The 24,740-nt window shown below is 37.6% G+C and overlaps 1 protein-coding gene across 1 annotated transcript in view; it reads left to right on the top strand.

The window, feature by feature from the left end:
• NAALADL2 (N-acetylated alpha-linked acidic dipeptidase like 2) overlaps window positions 1-24,740 on the top strand; it is a 214,673-nt gene that overhangs the window by 74,093 nt on the left and 115,840 nt on the right. Inside the window, exon 5 of the mRNA XM_041467998.1 lies at window positions 11,733-11,883. Within this exon, the coding sequence (XP_041323932.1) occupies window positions 11,733-11,883 (151 nt within the window). The remainder of the gene's footprint in view (window positions 1-11,732; window positions 11,884-24,740) is intronic.

Consider the following 24,740-nt stretch of genomic DNA (forward strand, 5'->3'; position numbering starts at 1 on the left):
CAATTATGTGTATTTTATTTTTCCATCCCCTGAGAGAATTAGGTTCAGTGAATCACAGAATCATTTAGGTGAGAAAAGACCTTTAAGATCCTTAAATTCCCTCCCCAAACCCACCACTAAACCATGTCCCCAAGTGCCACATCCACAGATCTTTTCAATCCCTCCAGGGATGGTGACTCCACCACTTCTGGGCAGCCTTTCCCAATGCTTGATAACCCTTTTGGTGAAGAATTATTCCTAATACTAATTGAAACTTCCCTGGTGCAATTTGAGGCAGTTTCATCCAGTCACTTTTTACTTGAGAGAGGAGACCAACAAATAAAGGTCAGAAAGCCTGACTTTGAATTTCTTACCAATTAAGGTTTTTTGACATTGAGGGTGTTACTTTGGTGTAAAGCTGATGCAGTTAAATGCTGGCTTAGGCACGAGGGTTTCAGTAACTACCAATTTTCTAAACAGAATGGATAGAGATGCATTTTCCATTAGAAAGTGATGCAAAAGAAAGCTTGCCCTGTAACCCTGAACTGGCTTCCCTTTCACCTTTTTAGTTAGAAGCTATAGTAAGTACAAAGTTAGTCATCACTGTCAGTCAACAAAGAAGAAATTAATAGCTGAGAACATCAATTTCTGTTTGTGGGTTTTTTTTTCACTCTGTCTCTTTTGCAAACATATTGCAAGGGAAAATGCTTGTTCTGAACTTGGAAATATTCCCTGATTTTCTATAGATTTCTCTCCTGGGCTAAACACCAGGGTCTGTGATTGTGATCTTCATTCTGTGTCAGACCATTCATTCATTACATGGTCCTGTAGTGTAACTTGGTGTTGAGATGGAGCTTTTATTTGGGTTTTTAGGTTGGAGGCTTTTGGTTTGGCATTTATTTGATTTTTTGTTGGTTTTCATTGTTTTTTTTCTTTTCCCCCAGAGTGAAATTGTATATTCTTTAAAGACTTTTTCTGCAAGTTCTGTCTTAAGAGTTACAGTGGTGTAACAGATGTTGATTGATCATGAGTTTTATTGTATTTCTTTTTCATTCATCTTATAACTGCAGTATTCTGTTTGTCATTTGGAAAGTTTAGTGGAGTTCTAGGAGCTGTAAGTGGTGCTAAATCATTTCTGTGGGCCCATTGGAGGGAACTATGTTTTTAATGTACAACGTTTCAAAAGATATTTTCTTCTGGTCTTTTCTTTCCTTCCCCAAAAAATTGTCAAAGACAAAAATAATGTGCTGTCAACGATCTAGTTGAGAAGACTGACAGAGCAAGGGTTTTACTGCCACATCTTTCTTAACCATCCTTGTATGACCTTGTTTTGTTATTGGGGTCTGCCTTTCCTAATCACTGCATGGAAAAAAATCTTAGTGACAGCAAGTTGGTCCTATTTTTCACATTTTATATTTTTCACTTTATTTTTTTAAGACAGGGAAAGGACATAATTTTGGATTGATGTTTTGGAACTAATTGTAGACTGGTGTTACTGAAGAGGAGCTGGGGCTTGTTGGTTTGGCTTTTTTTTTTCTTTTTTTTTTCCCTAACTGCTGGTGAATGAATGACTTTGTAGTGCTTTGTGACTGCCAAACTAATCCAGCTGCCTTCCCTGTTCCCATCAAGTGCCTCAACCTTGGACCTCCTTCATGTAGCTCTTTCTACTATTTCATTTTGGTGAAATGGGCTATTTAGTAGGTCACAGGAGGAGGCAGAGCTCTGTTTTACTGATGTGCTGAGTGGAAAGCAGTGAAAAAGAAAGGCCCTAGGAAGACACAAAAGCTGCACATGTTGGCTTTTTCAGCTGTTGTATCTTTTGTGTAGATTGCAGTTGTGCTGTACCAGAGTTATATATTAAGTGGTGCTTCAGTTTATTACATATTCCACTTTAAACCTTGATGTTCAGTAGGAAAGATGCATTTATGATATGTCCTGTGTAGCACAGTTCATGAATAAGTTCTTGTGGAAAAAAATTCTAGCACCTGAAATGTCAGTGAGGAAACACAATCAAGACTAGCCTAATTTTTAATTTTGGAATTTCTAGGGGAGCTTAGGAGCAGAATCAGTACTGATAATTTATAAAGAACTTTTATTGCTAAGGTTTATAATAACTTCTTTAATATTTATAGTTCTTGAAATGACTTTATGCACTGGGGCACATTCTTCATGATCATTTCTTTTATCACTCCTAGTTTGTGACTGTTTTTCTAATAAGGAAGATAAATAAGTTCATTCTGATTATTGATTTACTTAAAGGCGTGCTAACCAAGTAGTTAAACACTGCTCTTTTCCATAAATGAAGCTAAAATATTCATTAACCAATTAATAATATTCAGTTTTTTTAGTTGATATATAGATATGCCTGAGGCTTACATATAGCACACTCTATATCTTTATATGTTCTACTTGGAACATAAAATTAAATAAAATGTAAATTTCAAAATACATAACAATGTTATGCAGTCTCAAAATAGACTGTTATATTACATCCAAGGCATTATTTTAAAAGCATGAAACCTGGATGCAATGTAATAGACCAGGAAAGAGTTGAGCAGGGAGTATATTATGTATTTAACAAAAAACCAAAGCAAAAGACTAGAATTTTCCAATACTAGTAATAGGATAAAAATTGTGAGAATAATAAAATAAATGAATAGGTATTGGTTTTGCACAGGTCCAGTGAAGGCAGCTATGTTTTAACAATCTAACAATTGTGGGCAGCAAATGTGCCTTAATTGCACATCTCTGACTGATTGCTGTGTGGGTTCTGAGAGCATCTGCTGATACCTTGGTGGATCCCATACAACAGCTGAACTCCTGGAGCCAGAAAAGTCATAATCCTACTTGTATCTTGGAGATAGAAGGACGGCTTGGGCTGTTTCATTTCAACACTGCTAACTTCCAGGGTTGGCACTGGAAAACACATAATCCAGGTAGCCCAAGGATATTTACATTTCAGTTGAGAAGAGACCATAGAGAGAATCAAAGGTCGTGAGTTTACACTGCATATGAGGCAGAGTGAGGGGTGTTCATACAAATTCGGTATTTCCCTTGCTCTCTGCTCATCTTCTCCCTTATTCTTGCTGATATTTTGAGGGGGGTTGGAAGGAGATGAGCTTCAAGGTCTCTCCCAAGCCAAACCATTCTCTGATCCCAGGACTGGGTTATCTCCAGGCTGGGAGCCTGCTGCTGGAGCCCAGAGTGATAAGAAAAAGATTGCAGAGCCCCCTGAGGTTGGGAGCAGGTGCCCCAAATGTTTGTGGTGAGCAGAGTGAAGAAAAAGATTGCAGAGGGTTGAGAGCCCTCTGAGGTTGGGAGCAGGTGCCCCAAATGTTTCTGGTGAGCAGAGTGGCTGCAGGCACAGTGGAACTGCAGCCACCTCCCCAGTGCTTTTTGTGCTTTTTGTGCTTTTTGTGCTTTTTGTGCCCTGCACAAGGTGCAGAAGGGTGAGGGGAACCTGACATTGCAGCTTTCTGGGGGAGAAGCACCCTGTGCTATGAATAATGTTTGAAAATCCAATCTGCTGATCTTAATTTTTCTAGTGGTAGGAAAAAAGTAAATAAGAAAAAAGAAAAAAAAAAAAAGGTAAGGGGACATTGTCAGATTTGACTTTATTCTGTGACTCTGTTGGCAGTTCAGTGGATTTTGGATTAAAAGTTGGGTAGAATGCATAAAATACAACAAGGAGTCTAATCAGTTTATTCTTGATGATTTAGCAAGATTATAATTATATCTTTGTGTAATTGTTTTTTGTATGATGGATCTTCAGCTTTATTCTCTCTGTAATAGAGTCTAAACATAGACTGGAATAACCATAAACATAATCAGAAACAGTTTCAGTGTGAACAGGGAAATGCTATTGGCTTTCTGGAGGTTGCTCATCTGGACATTCATACAGCCTGTTTCTCTTTAATGTTTAGTGAATATTTAATGATACTTATTATGCACACAGTGTTCCTCTACATGCTTATTTAGAAGTGAGTAGTATTTCCTGAAGATGTAGGAATGCAATAGCAATATGAAAGGCTTTGTATTATATACTTGTCAAATAATGGAGCTTTTTTTTTTCTGGACTGTAAGCAATTCAATTATTTTGTTTCTGAAATAAATTAAGTAAAGCTTATTGAGTCCAATCAGCCCTTGTTTCTAGGGAATTGTAGTTCAATTTCATTTTTAATTAGATTGAACATTGTGAATTTCTTAGCAGTGGTAAGCAAGATCTGGCAATAAAATATGCACTCAATTTGTATTAAAAGTTGCTAAAATCTAGTACAGGGAACTGGCAGTATATCTGGCTTATGTTTAATTGTCCAAATATCCTATTGTGAAAAATTCCATTTTTAAAACCTGCTGATGTGTAACAAATTACTTTTCTTTGATAAAACTCTATAGAAGATGAGCAGGCAGCAAACAGGAAAAAGTATGGGACAGAACATTCAGTTCTTGATAAGCTTAATACCACATGTAGGAGCAGGATGTTAAAAATTTTTCTGTGCAAGGATCACAGAATTAAACCAAGATGATTTTTGTGTTGGAGGGGAAGTCTCCAAAGGTTTTTCCTCAACTGCCAGAGCTGTCCAGAGGTCAGTGTGCGGATTTCCAGTCAAACCAGCACACAACAAGCTTGTGACCAGTGTTCACTGAGAAGTCTACTGTCCTTGGAGAGTTCTTATCTGGCAGAGGAATGTACTTAGAAATATAATGGATGGTAAACTGATGTACAAAGTAGGTCTTACTCATCACTGCCATGCAGCCCCATTGCTCAAAGGCAGATTTTTGTGATTAACATTGTAAAGTTTCTTCCCCTTCCCTTCTGCTTTTCTTCCCACAATCTGTAGGACATCCAAGAAATACATAAGGAGACTCTCTCTTCCCTAGAAATAATTTTCTAGATATTAGAAAAAAGGACAAAATTTTGAAAATTGAGAATTGTGAAAGCCAATTTTAGTTTGGAAAGTGATTACAGAAAACGTCTTTAAAAAAATCGTAGATATGCATGTCAGATTTTTTCCACAAATAAATACACTTCATGTTATCATTTCTGTGGTAGTAACTACATCAAAGTCTTAAGGTCTTGCCATGATACAGAGCAACTCTTTGATTTTGTGTTGTTCCTATATATGTCACTGTATGGCAGGAATATTTTGATAAACTTCATTGCAATATGTTTTCCCCCTTCTAAGACCTTTATGGCCAGAGCCTGTCATTTATGAGACCACTGTGTATGCATTTATAGCTGTTGGAATTTTTATTCAGCTTAATCCCTTTCCCAGCCTGTTTGTTCAATATAACAACGATGCCATTCCTCAGGCAAGGACAGTGTTTGAGCTGGAAAGGAAAGATGTGTTTCTTTTTATGGTCCCCATTAAACTGGCTGCATCCTCCATCCCTTTTACAGCCTTAGCACAGCACCTTGAGGGCTGGTCAGCAAAAGTCAAAACCTCTTCAGACAGAGTTTTGCCTCCAAATTCCTTTGACCATCTCTCAGTGTTTGTGATGGGGAATCCTGGAGCGTGATTCAATATCAAATGCAATATTAAAAATACAAGGTGTAACCAAACCTTTCTTTGTTAAAAACTTGCAATTTGGAAGAGTGGTATATAGATGAAGATATGTGTATTTAACTGGGTTTTTTCCCCACCTTGAGTTTTGTTTGTGTTGCCAAGCCCCTTCCAAATGCTCTGTATTACAGTAGGTAATAGGTAGTAGAAGATAGCAGCATCTGATTATACTCACAGCATCTAAGTCTTACTTTTCTACCCAGTCTGCTACAGAAATAAAGATCAGTGAGTCAGTGAGATCTTTCAACATGTTTAAATGTACCTTTGTTCTTGATTCATAATTTTACATACTACAAATTAGTCAAATAAGGTGGGAGATCCTTTCAGAGCATCATGATTTTAATTGGGACTTCAGTAGAAAAGAGTAATTAATAACTGTTAACCTGTCCAGTAAAGCTGTGTCTCAGATTAATGAACCATGTCTTTTGCACATTGCACTATGAATTGAAAAATGCAGCAGTTAAAAACGGATTACTGTTATTTGTCTAATTAATGCTGATAATTGCACTGAAGTATAATGACAATAGGAGATTTTTAAAACATTAATATATTTGGGTTTACTCCAAATAATATGTATTAGGTACAAACATGTAGTTTGTAATGTATTTTTGATAGATTTTTTTTTAACTGTTAAGTTTTTCTTTATTTTTGTTTCCATGCTCTGTATGTGTTATGGCTTTGAATATAAAATTCTACATGCATTTTTGTGAGGTTTACCTGGAAGGGACAGAGAAAAGGGGATCACAATTATATAGAGATATAAACAGGATTTTGTTTCTTATTTTACAAATGTGTTATGTCCATGGTTTGCTTTGTTAGCGCTGAGTGGACTTGAAATAAACAGCAAGATTGTGAATCTGCCTTTAGGAAGAGGAAGAGTTTTAGCCTGATGCTACATGGAGGAGGTTGTATGTTAGAGTAACAACCTGATCCCAAATTAACTTTGCTGTCAGTAGCTGGCACTTAAAGGCCTTGGTTGTCTAATGAACTGTGATGTCATAACACTTAGGCAGTCATTGTGTAAAATACAATCTTTGCAGTTCTGTATGCAGCTTTAAGGAGATTCAAGTAGTGTACACTGCCATTTTAAGTGTTAAAAAAAATCTCCTTAAGAATCTGTAAGTGCTTGTAGCTATAGCATGTTTTATCACTTTATTTAGGGTTCTGTTACTTTGCCAGACACAGACATATTTTTGACGTAGAAAAACCTTCAAAAACCTCTGAGAAGTTTCAGTGAGCAGCCTAATATTATCTATTAGTGTGATTATCTGTGTCCAGGTGTGAGGATACACTTTCAACAGTGTGAAATCCATTCACATAAATGACTTCTGAAAATGAGAACTGCATTTGTAGGCACTTTTGACTTCAGTCATCAAGGTGTGCTAAAAGGGCTTTTTGAAATGTTGACTTTTAAAATATACTATCATAGTACATGATACATACCAAGATGAAAGAGAACTCTTAAATACTGTTGTGCAGCTAATTTATATTATTTCATTTACTATTATGTAAGGATAGAAAGAGTTGAAAGCAGAATTAGATAAGAAAATGCCAATACTGTTATTGACCCTAATAACAGTTGGGAACATATAGTAAAATTAAGAGATCTAGACAATTTTTTTTTTCCTAGCACTAAAATTTTATTTGAAAATCTCTCTACAAGTGGTGGAATGTGTTTGGAAGTTGCTGTATTTTAAATCAAGTTTTCCAGACACACTGTTAGTGCTGCTTTTTTTGAGTAAGAATGGAACCTTCCATGATGGCAAAGTCACTTGCTATATAGAATTGTAAGCCAATGTATCTTGTACTGAACTGCTTTATCCTAAATAATGTATCAGTCAATTAAAGAACAGGTTGTTCTATGGATTAGTGAACAGGTTTTTCACAGCTCTGTTTCTTGAGGCTGGATTCTGTGGTGTCTAATCTGTGGATGAGTTTCTGTATTCCTTTACATCTGTCACTCTGTCTCTTGATTTCTTCCATGTTTTTTCCCCTCTTCCATTAAGGAGTAAGCTCTTCAGTTTTTATTAATGCATTCTCAGTCATGTATAACAGCATCTGCCTCTTGTCTGCTCAAGATCTCATTTTCTTTAAACTTGCAGGAAATATCTGGGATATTTCCTCCTGTGAAGTAAGTTTGCTGTGCCAACTAATCAGTGGCTCAGTCATTTCTGTGGATCAGGACACATAAATGGACAAGCTTAGAAAGTGGACCTGGGCAATATTTGTCAGTAATAGGGCTGGTGTTGTACTTCATAAAGCACAAACTGCACTGCTGATACTGGAAACACCATGAGGGGGAAAATTGCTTGTACAGTGGGTTCTCAGGAGGCCTGTCCATATATTGGAACTATTTGCAGATATGGTAAGAAGAATTTCTAATAATGAGAAGCTATTTGAATATGGAATTAGTAGGTTGCTATAACCCACAGTTACTTGCATCATCTTTTTTTTCTTTTTTCCTGGTGCATTCATAAGCATTGTTAACCATCACTGTTAGGAATCATGCATTGCTACTTTCTAAATTACTTGTAGCAGAACTGGTAATCAACAGCACTGATAATCAACAAATGGGAGGGAAAAGATGCCTGCTTATTTAAGTATCTTTAAACATTGGGGTCTTGCTGGATCAGAGGTTCTAGAAACAGGATCTAAGCTGTTCAGATGCAGTGAGAGAATAGTGTAGGAAACCCTCTGTACTCACAGTTGCTGTAATCCAGGTGAGACCAAAGTGTGATGTGATTTTCTGCTCTCTGCCCATGAAATGACAGCTTAAACTCAGGCCCAGATGTGGCTCCCATGCACAGAACATCAGAGCAGTGCTGCTTCAGTCAGGCATTACCTTCAGCTGGAAAGAGAGGGTGCTGCTGCAACAGCTCCATGCCTCAGTGTGCGTGTTTTTAATTTTCTGAGGCTCTGGGGTTAGCAGGTAACCAGTCCAGTGTAGCCCCTGGAAAATAATGAAGTCTGATTACCTGATTGGTTTTGTGCTGTGTGGTGCTTACAAGGTGCAAGGGTGGTCTCAGCTGAGGAAAGCAGGGGAAAAGATCTTCAGAGAGACAGACTTTGCACTCAGGTGGAAAATAACAAATAGAGCTTGAGGCCAGTACCTGCTGCACTGCTTCCCTGCTCATCACCAGTCACTGATGGGGAGCTTTTATGCATTATGCTGGAGATTCACAGAGGCTGCAGTCTGTTCTCTTTGGTAGGTTTGTTCTGTGTTCAGATCATTAATATAACCCCTAATTAAGTGTTCATTCGGGTGAACACTGGCCTCAGGTGAGCTAAAAGACATTGAAGCCACCTGTGAAAGTAGTGGCCCCTTTTTCTTTTTGCTTCTTTTCTTTTTCCTCAGCAAATAGTCACACTCAGCTTGCTTATTTGGAACAAAATACCTGCCAGTAGTTTTGTGGCCAAAATGTCACAGTAGAGCTTGTCTGCAGTGTGGAGCAGAAACTGGGCTCTGTTACCTGTGTGTCTGCAAAAGGGAAATGTTTCCTCTGCCACATCTCAGAGATGGTGCACTTAAAACACAGAAGCAGCTTTGGATTTTCCCCTTAGAGACAAACTGAGTTCTGTAGACTGTTGCAATCTGTCTCTTCACTGCTTCAGCCATATCATCTTTAAAAGGCAATTTAATGGTGCCTGGTGGTGTGTAGAGTTTACAAGGCTAAACTGTCCCCAGGTACACAACAGGGCCTTTGGTAAAGCAGCAGGTGTCTCATATTAGATTAAATTGAGTCCAGAATGTTTTATGGGGTGATTTAATACACTGAATTGAAACAGTCACATTTTTTAAAGTAACTCTAAAAACTGAGGACTCAAGCAGCCATAAATAACGAAAGGGTTAACAGCAGGCACCAGCATCTGTTTTCAAGGGTTCTGCTGTTTCCAGTTTGTTCTGAGATGTTTATGGCTGTGGGAGAGGGACAATGCATACATCCAAAATCATAAGGAGCAGATTTTGCTGTTGGATGATTTTGCAATCTAAAATAATCCATTCATTTGAATAGATGTGCGCTGGTTTACCTGAAGGAATTAATCTACAATCTTCTGCCTTGTAAAAAAATATGTAGAACCTTCTTTGGCTTCTTTGTGCTTGGACAATTTATGGCTGGTAAAGTGTTGACATATTTAAGATGAAAATGGAATCAACAATGCACATTTATTGTTGATATAGTAGTGCTGTCACTGTTATAAAGTTAAAAAGCAGCAATTATAGCTGAAATCTGAAAGCTGTTTTGTAATTTCACATGTGTGACGCAACTCCTTACTAGAGATTGTAGCCATGGCAGCAGTGGTTGCTGCACTTTGTGGATAGCAGACATGTAGTTACTTTCTCTCACTAAAACTGTGGGATTTAATAGAGATTTTTTTTTAAGTGCAAAGTTTTTAAAATTCTCTTAAAAAAAATATGTATTTCCTGTTTTGTGTGCTACTAAATAAACCAGGGATTAATAAAAAGATACTGGATATTGAGGCAGGAAAAGGCAATAGTTATTTTAAATCCTGCCTGTTACATCATTTAGCTATGATGTGTCCCTAGTTCTCCCACCCTACTTTTGGTGCAATCAAATCCTGTCTGAATATCTGAATACAAACATGAATTGAAAACAGAACAAAACAATAATAAATGAACCTACCATTTGGGAAATCCCTATTCCTGCATTACATTTAAGGTCTGTAATATATTTTTAACAATCTGAGCTAATCACCTTCTCTCATTCTCCTACTCATCTATCTAGAGTTCCCTGAAAACATCCCTTTCCATCTGTGGATTGCTTGTTTGTGTGAGATAGGTAGGATTAAGTGACTCACAGGTTCAACTTGCATCTGCTTATCTGAATTCAGACGAGTGTCAACGTCTTAGCAAAGCACAATATTAGATATATTTACTTACAGAAATGGCAAATAGTACTTTGCTATTTTTAGCATATTGCAAATACTAGGCTGCTATTTTTATATTTTTTTCTGTCTTAGCTATTGAGTAAAGCAGAACTGAACACCAAATGCTTATGAGGCTCAGACTGAATGCCATATATTCATGTAATTTACATTCTTGTAAAGCCACAAAGAACTGTGCATAAACATTGCTTAATACCAGCAGCCAGGAGATAAATTGAAAATTATATACATACACAAGAAGACAAAGAAGGTTCTAAAATGCAGAAGAAGAAGACAACTGAACTGAGAAACAGAGACGTAGTAAAAAGTCCTCAGGTTCCTGTGAAATCAGAGTTGTGTAGAAACATCAACCTGCAGTCATTCCTCAGACCATTTGGAGACATTTCAAAAGTCATCAGTAGAGCAGCCCAATGAATAGTAATATAATTCTTAAATACTTGAATTACTTCTGTCTGAAAAATTAATATAGCATTGTATCAGTGAGTAGTCTTCAGTCAGTTCTCAAATATGCAGAGCATTACACAGAAAGGTCATCTCATTTCATGGGAGTATTTGCCACATTGCAGTTTGATTTTGGCCATTTCTGAATAAAATCCTGTTATTTTTCAATTCTCTATGAAAGAAAAAACCTGAGGTTTTCCAGTCTAAAAAGCTGCTGCAATTTATGGTACTTGGATGCTTTTGTTCTTGAGTTTGGGGGAAGTTTGCCTGATATTCTGGCCCAGATCTGTGGATATTTGGAAACTCCAATTGCCAGTTCCAACTCAAACTTTGATGTTCTAATGAGACAAAATAAAAGCTGACAGGAGCCAGATCCAAATATTTGGGTAGATGGACTGGAGTTTTAATTTATTTTTTTTTTTTTCATGTTCTGTAAATTCCTGTTTTAACTGAAGATTTTAACTGAAGATTCTGAACTGTGTCCAGAATCCTGTGGAAGCCTGATGCCAGTGTGGACAAACATTCAGTATGTGCTGTGTCCTTGAAGATGTAAACTAAGCAAGAAAATCTTGCAGACAATAACATGGAAAATAGGGAAAGTAAACTCAAGGTGTTTTAGTGGTATTATTTTCAAAACTCAGGCATTTTCAGGGTGGTGTTTGTATCATAGGAAAACCTGTTAAGGTGCTGCAAGCACTTTGGCAGCGCAGCTTGGCACAGAGCACTCTGTGGTGAGAACCTGGTGCATGGACAAGCCTGTGTCTCAGCAGCAATTAAAAAAAAAAAAAGATGTTTTTGACACTGTTGTTGTTAATGGTCACTTGTGTTGCTTTGTTCCCTCAGCTTTCTCTGCTGGAATATGCAGGGTTTGGTGGTGTTCTTGTTTACACTGATCCTTGTGACTTGCCAAAGACTGCAGACCTTGCTGATAAAGCTTTTATGGTCTCCTTGAACAGCGGGGGAGATCCATCCACGCCTGGTTATGCCAGTATTGGTAAGTACTGGTCAGGGCTTAGTCACTTAATGTGCATTTTAATTCTCTGTAGATTGTAAGAATGGGAGTTAAAACACTAAACCCAATCTCGCTGGCAAGAGAGGCTCTGAGTAAGGAAACACTGTGTAATGCAGCATGGCTTAAAGGATGGAATCCAGTCTCAAAAGTGCTTTAAATTCTTGGCACAAAGTCTGCACTCTCAATAGTTTATAGTGTTTTGGATTTGAGTATTCACACACTGAACCATTATTACTACCTGGTTTTTCTTATCCCATGAACAAAAGCCAAGACTGTGAAGTACTGACCAAGCATCTGTTCCCACTGAAAGAATTATTCCCTTCATTCTGTCTTCCTCTTTCATAGTATCAGAAATGAAAACTTTTGGTCAGTAGGTGCAAGTGAAATGTCATTAGATATTTATATTTTTAAAGTATTAAGAAAAAAATAATGTTTATAGTATCTATATGCTACTATCACTTGAATAGGATGTGTTCATTTAGCCTTGCCCAGATAGAGTTGGTTATTAATTATGCTTCCCTAAATACATGTATTTTTGGAAAGATGGGAAATACAGAATTGATTTCAAGGAACAACATCCTCTTATATAATTTTACGTGGCGTGTTTTTGAAGCAATGTTAACAATAAATAGAAGCAGCAGCATATTTGACTTGTATGTGCTGCTTAAATCTCTATTCTTGCTGTTTAGTGAGTGTGTGTTCTGCTTCCGTGCAGCTTTTTCAGCTTTACAGCCCTTTTTACTATCTAACTATTTGGAAATGTATTAAGCAGCAGTCTATGAGTTTGCAACAAGGCTTCATCAAGAATATTTTGTCCGGTTACTGGCTCAGACATCTAAAGTTTGACTTGAATTGGCACTAAATCAACTGAGGCAACGTGGAGATACGTCATGCCTAGAATGGCAGAAAATAGAAATATTTGCCTGGTTGTCAAAGAAGGGTGTTAGCTATTCACAGCATGAATGCCTTGACAGCTCAGTGGGAAAGAAATTGCACATTTTCTCAGTGTCTCAGTGTACCTGACCCAGTGTTCTTAAAATGCCCTGGGAGCTACAGAGGTAAATATAACACTCTTCAAGCTTTATTCTTGCTCATTTCATGGAGCTATTTGAAAAACAGTTTGTGGTGTCTCTGTCTGGCTGACTCCTTAATGTTTTATTTACCCTACAAGAAAAGTAAAGCTAATTAAAACAGATACACCAACATGAAGATGCCACTTGAGTGTTTAAACCTTATGTGTTAGTTTTCTGTCAGTAAATGATCTCATCTGCAGTGTGCATTCCAATCTCCAGTTTGGGAAAGAGAAGCTTAATTATATGGACAATGATGTTACAAGTGCATTGATGGTTTCTGGTAGAAGCCTTAGTGTGGCTTGTCTGTGGTTTGAAATCTCTGAGCAATATTCATAGGCAGGAACAGGTTATCATGCTCAAGATCGTTTGATCATTGAGTGCCATGATGAGCTGGAAAGACTCAAAGGAATACTTGAGACAACCCTTTTTATTTTATGGTTTTGTCACTGGAAGGTAGACCAGATGGAAGTAATTCCTGTGCTTCTGAAGATGATTTTGCTTCTCTGGGGGCTGTGAATTGACTTGCTTAGAGGTAGCTCATGCCTGGGACAGGCACAAATGCGTCTGGAGTGCAGGCATTTCCCTGGGGGATGCACTTGGATGTACAGTAGTTAAACTGCCTAGTGTGGGATAAAAGAGCCAGAGAACCCAGGCTGCCCCTTTCACTTTGATTCACAGAGTGTAATAAGCACTACACGAGATTTTATTGGAAGCTCCTGCTTAAGTTATTGGCATATCTTTGACACCATCTGCACTTCACGCTTTGCCAGAAGAACTGTTACTATCACTATCTCGAGGCTGCTCCTACCAGCATTCTCCCTTTTACTGGGAAATTCCTGGTAGGATGAGTGATCCAAAGCTAGTCTTGTACTTGGTGAATAAAAGGTAGGAAACTTGGATTTTTGTGCTGCTGCCATTGTTTCTCCTGTTCTTTTAGTCTGAAAACAAATTTCTCAGTGGTATCACAGTACTGGAATGCTTCAGTGTTTTCCTAGAAAAAAAAGTCTTCAGGAAATGGTATAATTTACAGATCTTTTCTCAAAGTTGACAACATTTTAAAATGGGATTTATGTAATAGTTCTGAGAGAATTTTGGAGATCTCATGAGGTTTCAGCTCACATTTTCTGTTTCATGAAGATTAAATGCTGCAGTTCTGCATATGAATCATCTTGAATGTATAGAAATAGCTTGAGGATGGGTTTGAGATGCCAGCTACCTACGAGCAGAATGATTTTATTGATCTCTGTTTAACAAAGGGGAAAAAGTAATGGCGAGAAGGGGAAGTGAACAGCACAGAGTTTCTGCAGTTCTGTTTCATAATTTAATTCTTCTGTTCTTAAGACTCTTCCAATCCTAAGTTCTATCAGTCCTGAAACAATCATAGAATCCTTTGTGAGCATCATTTCACTCTTTGTGATTCTGACTGCTAAAGACTAGTGTCCTTCATTTTTAGAAATCTTTCTTCTGTGTTCCTGCTTTTGAAATGAAATAGATCCAGGGGGTGGAACTCAAGGAAGTAATCATACAGAATTAAGAAGCTTGATGAGGAAATAGGAGACTTGTGCAGCAAAGGTTGTCTTGAAAATAAAGCTTAGAAGAACAGTGTAAAACTTGAGTGCTTTCCCCATCTAGTTTCCTTTTTCCATTTTGACTTTTTAACTGCTGCACTTCCTTTCACCCACCTTCATATGACAGACACGTATTAGATTTCTCCATTGCTAGACTTCAGAGCTGTTTCAAATCAAATTTGTTTCCACACAGGAAATGGCTCAGTAAACAAAAATATGGATAGAATCTATTTGTCAATCCTACTATGTAAATAGAAAAGTGGCATTGTGATAAGCACTAAAAACCCTGCCCAAAAGATAAGGTGCCTCATAATAGAATCCCTATCTGTGCAGAGGGGGAATAGAAATTATTTCTTGAAGAGTTCAGATGGCATCATAGAAAATACTGTGAGCTTTAAAATGCTGAAATATAACAGCTGTAAAACACAATCTTATGGTATCAGCTGGAGTTTGAAGTGTAATGTTGTTTTAGGGCATTGTTATGCAGAGGTTATAACAGTAAAAAAAGAGTGTGTTTGGAAGTCATGCGTGGTTCAGGTTATGGTTAACAGCTGGTCATGTGAGCCATATCACAGGAATTTGGGTGAAAAAATCAGTGACACAGGAAATGCAGTGTCCCTGCAATTGTGAATAGTGCACATTATTCAGACAGAAGAATTGACATGAGCAGTTCTCAAACATTTCTAATAGGATTTGATTTCAGAGGCAGGGACAAGGAAGGCAAGGAATTGTTAAGGATTTGATCCACTGCAGGCCACAGCTGAGGCCATCAGCAGTGATGCCTCTGAAAGTGTATTTAAGAAGGGACAAGGCTGCTGGACAGGCAGGGGAATGAAACTGAGCCTGGAAAAGGGCAGGGTGACAGTGCTGTTCTAATCTCTTGGGGTTTGTTTCTCACTATCCAAATCTATTTTAACTGGCAGTTGCTGACACTGTTTTGCCCATGGTGGTAATTGGTAAGTGATCTCTCTGTCTTTACCCTGATCAGCAATCTTTTCCATCTTACTTTCCTCTTACCCTGTGGAATAGGGATAATGAGAGCCTGACTGGGTAGGGTCTGGAAGCTGGCCAAGGTTTACCCACTACACTCAGTTCAACAAAATTTAGACACCCAATATGCATTAAAATCCCCATGACATTTACCTCTTTAGAAATGTGCCAGTCTTTAATTAAGCTTGGCCAGTTCTTCTGCAGCAACCATGGGGAACTGCTGCCACTGCTTGCAGTGTGGGTAAATGGGTGCTTGCTGCCATGGAAGTGTGTGCCAGTTTATTTTTCAGTCAGCCCTGTGATTCTGTAGGTTTAGGTGTGCCCTGCCTAATACCCAAGTTTGTGCTTTCTGTCCTTCACTTCATGATATTTTACTCCTCTGAAGCCAGCAGCTGAGCAGAAGTTAGCTGGAAAATAGAACACTGTGTAATGGTTTTAACCATGCATATGCAACATATGTTCTAAAATGGTTTGTTATAAATCATCATGACTTTTTACAAGATGTCCTCAGCCCTGGTTTGTCTGTTTTTTTCAAGAACAAAATACAGTCACAATAATATATTTTCTGTGCTTGCCTCTGCGGCTGTGGAAATGACTCTAGAAATATTTTTTTCTTTTCTTTTTTCATAATTTCTGTTTTCTTTCTGCTAATAACATTGGATAAATGAAATACAAATAGAATTTGTTGTAACATGACTGTCTACAGTCAGGCTTCTGTGCACTGTGCTTTGATTTTCCTTGAGGAGCTGAGGAGAAAGAAAAGCTGAAGTTTGATATTACAATTTAGGTGTGTGAATATATGTTTACATGTACTCTTGATCATTTGATTTTGAACTTACTACATAATTTCAGTGGTTGCCATAAAAAATGCAGAATTTATCAAACCAACTACACTGCTCCATCTGATATACTGTGTTATTTCTGTATGAGCAAAAATCAGTGCTAATGCAATAGAGGGGTAAATCTTAGGAAAATACTGGCCTTTGAACAGTGAATGCAACAGGTAATCATTTCAGCAGATTTTCAATAATATCTGTAGCACCAATGGTTCAAGAAGTGTCTAAATCTATGATCTGCCACTTGAGATTTTTCAGGATATGATAAAGCAAGTAAGCTTCTATGTAAGTATCAAATTACATGCTCTGAGATTTTTGGATTTCTGGGTTTTAGTTTTTAGTTTTTCCTCCTGTCTGGATTTCAGTTAGGTTTGCATGGATTTAAAACTGAGAGAATTAGTTGGACATTGAGATATTTTAGGCTCACAGATTTGAGTGTCTGGACCTCTGTATTGTATATCAGATATCACTTTATCTTCTACTAAGCTGCCTTTTTTTTTTTTCTTGGAAGAAAATTTGAGTTGAAAACATTGTGATTTTATTAATTAGATTATTAGAAGAAGAGAGGGGAAATCACTGGCAGTGATACCAGAATAGCTTGCTAGCACTGTTTTTATAATTTTACTTTTGTAAATGTTATCATAAAACAAATGGTCAAAACTTTCCTCAGTTTCAAGCAAAAGTTATTTAAAAATTTGAATTTATAAGAGAAATGGAATGTACAAGTGATGAAGACCAGATTATTTGAAAACAACAAATCAGCACTTCCTATGCTGCAAAATTAACTCAGTGGAAAACAAAATTACTGAATTCTTCCTCATCCTTATAAGTTGCAGAGGACTTCTCAATGTTTTTGACATTTCAGACTGTTTCAAACTACTACTAAACAGCTGTGACTCACTAAAGAATGTTTTCCAGTGAAGCTGCTTTTTCTCTCATCCAGCAAAAATAACATTTTAAATGGAGTCCAGATTAGACTTTGGAAGCTACCCAGCTCACAAGTGAATTTAGACTATTTGAATCTTTTGTGCAGTCATGATTGCAATGAATCCTGCCGTAGCTTTACTGGCATACTTCAGCCCAGCATCATTTGTGCAAGTGAGCTGATTTATTATGTGCTCACAAAACAGCAACCATCACTGCATGGCACTGCACCCAGCTGGTGTCTTGGGATCTGCTCCTGCAGAGTCTGGTTGAAATCAGTTGTCTTTGCACAAATTTGGGATGGAGGCACCTTTTTATGGGCCCTCTGTGGCCTCTTTGCTACTTCTCTTCTCTGGCATTATTGTGTTTTTTCCTGGTTTTGTAGGCTCCAGAACTCTGATTGTAATATGATAGTAAAATAACCTCAGTGTGCTATGCCTATCTTTCCTGTGTTTCTAATAGTTGAGTCTAATTATCACCTTCTTCCATTGCAGGTGATATTTTGTACATTTAAAAAAAAATAAAATTCTTGTCAGAATTTAAGATGCCCTCCAAATAAGACTGTTAAGAGAGTGTAGATTTAAAACTGGCTGTTAATTTTTCAATGAAAGATTAAGTTCAATTAAAAGAAATGCTGGATGGCAAAATGTTTTTGTGAATTTAAGCTGCATTTAGTGTTTTATGAAGTGTTAATTTAATTTTGCACACAGAAAGTAGATTTTGAAAAGACATTTATTTTTAAATTTTTTTTAAAAACTTAATTTTTCTATGTCAAAGTTGATAAAATATACGGAAGAGGTAAAAGTTATGTGGTTGAATAATTTGACCATTTTGGACCCAATTCACAGTAAGTTGTGCCTTTTTCTAATTTATTTTTGTATGTGCAAAGCTAGTTTTTGAAGAAGATTGTGTTTTATTCAAGCATGCTGCTAAGATGATGTGTCAAAGATAAAGACAGGCATTTCTGGTAGGTTATTATCTATACATAATTATTAATGGGTCTGTAATTGCCAGAAACACGACTGTCTCGAAGTGCAGACTCGGTCAGATTCAACCATAATTCTGTCCAAAATGGAAAAAAGGGAAAAATGTCAGAACCAGAACAGATAACCCTCACAGAAAGGTAAAGCAGATATATATATATGTATGTATGTATGTATATATATATATATATATAAGGAGGCACAATTTTATATATATATAAAAAATTGTGTTTCCTTATAAGGATTCCCTGTCTTTCTCATACATTTGTGTCTGTATTACTGTGTTATTTTATCCTCTCTCCTGTGCTGAATTTGGGATTCCACAATGTAACTCTTACATGTTGCAGCCAGCACCTGCAAGTACACCTGCACAGTAGCAAGAGCACCATAAAGTCAGCTGGCTGATTGTTTAAGCAATTAAAGATATAATTACTTTTATAATTGAATTTTTTCCTAGTGCTGTTTGAATACTGAAAGCCAGACTAAACCAAGCCATCTTTAACATGACTTGATCTCTGTTCCAGCCCACTGCTTTACCATATCCAGCAGCTGCATAAGAAAAGATAATAGCACCTCTTCCTACTTTCAGACAGGTAGGAACTCCCCCAGAAGAAAACCTAATCATCTTGAAATGGAGATGTGGAGAATATTTCATCATTGCATAAATGAGTACTATCATATTATATAGTATTCTCTTGCAGAGCTCTGAAAGACATGAGTAATCTACTGCAGTTTGGCCAATTTTCCAAAGCATTTTGCTTGTACTTTTCAAAGATAGTTCTGGGTTTGTTTTTTTTTTTTGTGGGGTTTTTTTTTTTTTTGGGGGGTGGGGGGTGTGGAGTCATGGGGTTTTTTTGTTTTGGTTTGGTTTTTTTCAGGCTTGCAGTGTTTTCTTTTCAGAGACAGAAAAATGCTCTGCCCAGGGGAACTGGGAAGAGGTGGTGTGGGTGGGCAAGAGGAAGGGGTTGATTTCAGTGACAGTGTGCTCCAAGGTGTGGTGGATCATGGAGTGCCTGGGATATCCCTGATCCTGGTGTCAGTTAAGGGGTTCCAGGAGAAAAGAATTGGACAATACTTGAGCTTGACAAGGGACCTGAGCAGATTGTTGAAGGACCAGCCACCTGCTCAGAGCAGGGTCACCTAGAGAAAGTTTCCTGGGTCATTTTCCTGTTTGGTTTTGAGCATCTCCAAGCACATGTACAGCCTCTTTGAGTCCTTGATTACTGTCATCATAAAATAGTTTGGGGATTTTTGCTGTTAAGGGGAATTTCCTATATTTCAGTTTGTGCCTGCCGCCCCTGAACACCTCTGAAGAACAATCAGGCTCCAGTCTTCCACATCCCCATCAGTTACTTACACACATAGATGAGATTCCCCACAAGTCTTCTTTGTTCAAGGGTAAACAATTCTGTGTCTCTCAGATTCTCTTTATAAGTCAAATGTTCCATTCCATTAGTCAGCTTCATACCACTCTCAGTGATCTTCCTGTTCTTCATATTTTTTTGGAAATTATTTCCAAGATTGTTTGTTCTGTCACCAGAACAGTGACTCATGTATGGCTGATCCAGATCCACCTTCTCGAAGGTGATTCAAGTGATATTTGCTTTCATCATGTCCTCATGAATCTCTTCCCATCACCATGAACTTTCTAAGGTCTTTATGACCTCAGTGTGACATTCATGATCTCCCTCATCATTCAGGGTTCCCAGGCCAGCAGGGCTGATGAATGAATTTACATTTTCCTCCAACTAGTGTTCTCTTAAGCTCTTTGTTCAACCTGTCGACTGCTCAATTTCATAACCTACCCTTGCAGCAGTTTGGGTGGTGAAGGTTCCTTAGGTATGGCAGAATGTAGCCTTGGAAAATCCATTTGGATGGGGAAGAAGTGAGGAATCATGTCCAGTGGTGATCCATGGATGAGTGGAGCTTCCTCTGCCTGCATGGTCTTTAGGTGTGATGTTAGGAGCCAGTGGAGACAGTTACCTAAATTGGATTATCCTGTATACAGAGGTGCCAGTCAGTGTTTGCTGTGTGATGGGTACAATGCCAGAGTGTGAAACTGCTGGTAGAGGCTTTTGTTTTTCTGATATGTTTTCCATGTGCAGAGCCAGGTAATGAGAATGATTTTGATAAACCTGTGAAACTTTGAGAACTGTTTCAGTTTCAATTAAGAAAAACATTTTTACAAAATGTGTGTAACTTCTAATACTTCTTATAGAGTAATTTTGCATAGCTGACAGGTGGGTCTGTTGAGTTAATGAAACAAAAAAAAGAGTGAAGCCCCTTGGGGTATTTAAAACCTCATTGATGTCATAGATCTTTTAGAATAATAATATAATGATTTGCATACTTGTTTAAAATATTGTGCTATAGGGACCACCCTTTACAAAATATATAATGAACAAATTAGGCAGCTTGTGCTGCCTAACTTGGAGGGAATTTTTTTTCTTCTAGCAGATGTCAGCTAAAGCTGACACGTGGTGACAGTCTATTCCTTTCTGGTATAATGCTCATAACAAAGAGGCTAAATTTAGAATAGCTGGCTTACTCATGTTTTAAAATGCCTGGGTTTGTTGGGGTTTTTTTCTTGATTTCCAAGCGTCAGTGGTCTTTCAGCTAGTTCACTGAGTGATTTCTGCCAAGCCTAGTTCAATCCATGACTGCAAGGGATTTTCAGCAGTATTTTGCATACTCTGGAAGAACTGAACCACACGCTGCCAAACCTTTAGCAGTTATAATGTGAGCAGTAGTAATTTTCATATGGTAATTTTTGTGTAAAATCGATTTTCCTTACTGTAGTAGTAAATTAGTTGTAAAGGTGAGGTAAAACTAAGAATTAATTCCCTTTTATGTTACTCTGCTCCCTCCCAACACTGCTGCAATAGATATGTCTTTGAGTTTTGCTGGTAAGAGGCAAAATATGTCTCTGGGCCAGTAGTGGAACGTGCTGCTCACTGAAAAATGAGATACAATGCCTGGCATGGACTTTCCTGAGGAATGTTTCTAAAGTTCCCCTGAAAGGGAATACAGGCTTTGCAAAGATGGCATGAGTGGAAAATATCATGAGTTAACATCAGGCAACTCGTGTTAGGAGAGTTGTATAAATGCTATCTGGGTCATTTAATTGAAGTATTTATTTTTTTTTTAAATTTATTTATTTATTTTTATTTTAAAGGGGTGGGGTGGATGGCATGAAATTCAGTAGTACCAAAAATGTAGGTACTAAATAACTATCACTGTGTTTGATTAATTTTACTTTGGAGTCATCTTAGGCCATTAGGTGCTCTTACCTCTTTTTTTTTTTATTAGTATTCTAGTTTTGAAGTGAAAGCATTACTTTCTGAGGATCAAGGTACTGGAGGAAGTGTCCTGCCTCAAAGAGCAGCTTGGCTGCTAATACATGCATTTAAAAAAAAATAAATAAATTCCAAAACAGAACACAAATGAGGAAGGCATGCATGGATTTTAAGTAGGTGTCATAACTACTGGGCATCACTCATGCTTTTTAATGTAATTTTTGTTTTTTAATGCAACACATCAAAGCCTGGTAAAGAGCTATGCTGGAAGGACTTAGGCAGGAGTAGTCTGGTCAACAATGTTTTCCAGAAGTTGCAGCTTCAGTTTTATGTTTTGAATTTCTGGCAATTTCATCTTAAACAAAATACATCTGTGTTTCTAGAGTCTGCATTTATCCTCTGATTTACTAAAAGGACCTGTAATTGTGAACTCTGAAGCCCTAATTTATGGAATCAGTGCTTTAAGATAAGATTTAGGTACATCTCTCATTTGCTTTGTAAGATGAAAAGTTGAATTACAAATCCTGTAATAGATTTACAAATCCTAAAGCATATGTAGAAAAACTGCAAGAGGCTTGCAAATTGTAACATAAATCTTGATAAAGTAATTTTTAGCTACACAAATCTATACTGATTTCTAAGTTAAAATCTCTGTGATCCTGGCAGAGATCATTCTTGAATTTTAATATCTTTCCTGGTTTTGGGTCAGGTTCTTTTTGCTTTGTTTCTACAGGACTTTTGTTTATTAAAATACTTTGTCTCAATTGCTCCTTCAACTTCATGGCATAAAAAAAAAAATTTAGACAGGAGTTTCCATTCATGGAAGCTGCTACAAAAACTGTTCCCTGATGGTTCTTTTACATCAGAAAAGGACAACTGAAACTTGTAGGAAAGTGCTGTGATTTTGTAGGATGTTCCTCTCCTGGCGTGCACACCTCACCATGGGTCAGCTTATGAACAGACATCTTAATGTCTTGCCTTGCCTTAAGATGAAAAAAAAAAAAATCCTGTCTTTAATTTTCCATTGTTATTTTCTTGTTGAGTATTTGAGTACTGTGAACACCAGATTTACTGCTGGGTGGGCGGGCCCTGGAGCAGATTGCACAGGCAGTTTCTTTCCCAGACGAGATACCCAAGAAGCTCCTGAGCTGCTTCATCTGACACGGCTTTGGGCAGGTTGGGCTGGGTGCTCTCCAGAGATCCTCTCAGCCTGAGCTGTGATTCTGTATCAGGGACCACAGTTTTGAATAAAATCAGCCTGACAGCTGTTTTTTTGCTGACACAGGTATTAAGATGAAGTAGCAGTTTAAGTGAGCTCTGGATGGCCTGAAAGCACCTGGGAACTGTGACACAAAGTCAGAAAGCCCCAGAGCTGTTACACCTTAAAATGTTCTCCCTTACAGCCCGGCTGGTCAGTGCACACTGTGTGCAGCACTTGTGGAAAAGGTCTGTGGGATTGGAAGGGAAGCAAATTACTGGATTAAATACAAGAAGCATGACCTGAACTGCAGTTTTTTCCACAGTTAAATTCTGACCCAAAACATTAATCAACAGAATGAGATGTTCATTTTAACTAAAACTCGGCTTTTTTTTTTTTCTTTTCTTTTGAATCAACTATTATATTGTGTTATTTGAATCAACTGTTATTATCTGCTATGATGTATGATTAATTTCCTGATCTTCACTCTTGATCCATAGTTTCAGGACTTCAGTCTTTGTTAGGGCAAAGAAGGAGGTGCTTTGTGTGTTGGTGGTGTGCAGCCATTTAAATTAAAACAGGGGGGATCTTCTGTGGCACCTGTTGTAATTGGCAGTGGAAGAAGTGACTGATTCACCTGATTTAACATGTCCATCTAATGCAATTACAACAATGGAAAGTATTCATTTGTGTCCCAATCTAAAGGATAAAAATAGCAGTAACTGTCAGAATGGGAAGAAGCAATGAATGTTTTGCGTGCTTTAACTTTAAAGGGAGAATTGGATGGATGAAGTGTGGGTACTTATGTTGTTACAGCCTGTACACTGCAGGCATTAAAGAAGATTTTTCACACAGTGCTGTGCAATGAGGAAGATGACAGGATCAAATCTAATTTTAGGGTTTTCATTAAGTGGTTCCTGACATGTGAGAAATACATTAGTCAGTTCTCTGACATACTCTCCAACTCTTAATGATATTGGTTTTTTCCCTTACTTTAAGGAATGGTCTTGAGAGTTCATAAGCAGTTTTTGAGAGTGCTGAAGGAGGCACAGCATCATCTAGTCAGAGTCATCACTTGGGTTTTCTGAAATATGGGATTGCCTGTGTATCCATATGTATCAGTTGTGCATGTCAGGATCTGCAGATACACAAATGTTTACAGCTGCTTTGCTTAAACTGGGTCTGATAGTCCAGCAAAGCTGAATTATTACAGCTGAGCTAATGCACTGATATCCCAGTAAGTGGGTGTGATAAGAAGGCAGGTATCCTCATATTGGTTTTTACTTGCTAAACATGACTTTTACAATACCCAGTCTTCCAGCAGGACTCCAGTCACCTAGTGCTTGTTCACTGAAGAATTAAATTGTTGGAATTATTGTTTCTTAGTCCCTTAAAAAAACTTCTAAAGGCTGATGGATAACCTGCATAGCAAATTGATGCGCATTTTGTACCAGTTTATCTGGGAAGCTTTGCAAGTAAAGAAAAAATCCTGTTTTGGACATTTATTGACTTTTTCATGTTGTTTTTCTGACAAGTTTAATGCTTAATTATTGCTTGTCACATGTTTAAAGAACAAATGTTGAGATTTAGAATTCCTGAACAGGAGAGATATTACTGCTCCTGTTTTCTGAGTTGTGCAGGGAAATGCACAGAGGTAAAATCCCAACTGTAAAGTTAGCTGAAGAGACACACACTGAATTTTAGGTTTGTTCATTTTGCCCACTGGAATATTCTGCTTTTCCTTTGCACTCTTTTTCATTTATTTGCTGAGTGAATGTAAAGACATCAGTGCATTTTAGTGGAAATGACAATAATAATGTTTTGTGTGAATAATTAAATTATAAATTTTTTTCTTAAAATACAGATTTCCCAAAGCTATCTAGGCGCAATCCTGAGTAATGTGCTCTGGGGAGACCCTGCTTGAGCTGGGAGGTTGGACTAGATGACCATGGGTGGAACCTTTCCAGCCTC

This window comes from Pyrgilauda ruficollis, unplaced genomic scaffold (genome assembly GCF_017590135.1).
Source record: "Pyrgilauda ruficollis isolate IOZ18807 unplaced genomic scaffold, ASM1759013v1 scaffold21, whole genome shotgun sequence".
Taxonomy (NCBI): Eukaryota; Metazoa; Chordata; class Aves; order Passeriformes; family Passeridae; genus Pyrgilauda; species Pyrgilauda ruficollis.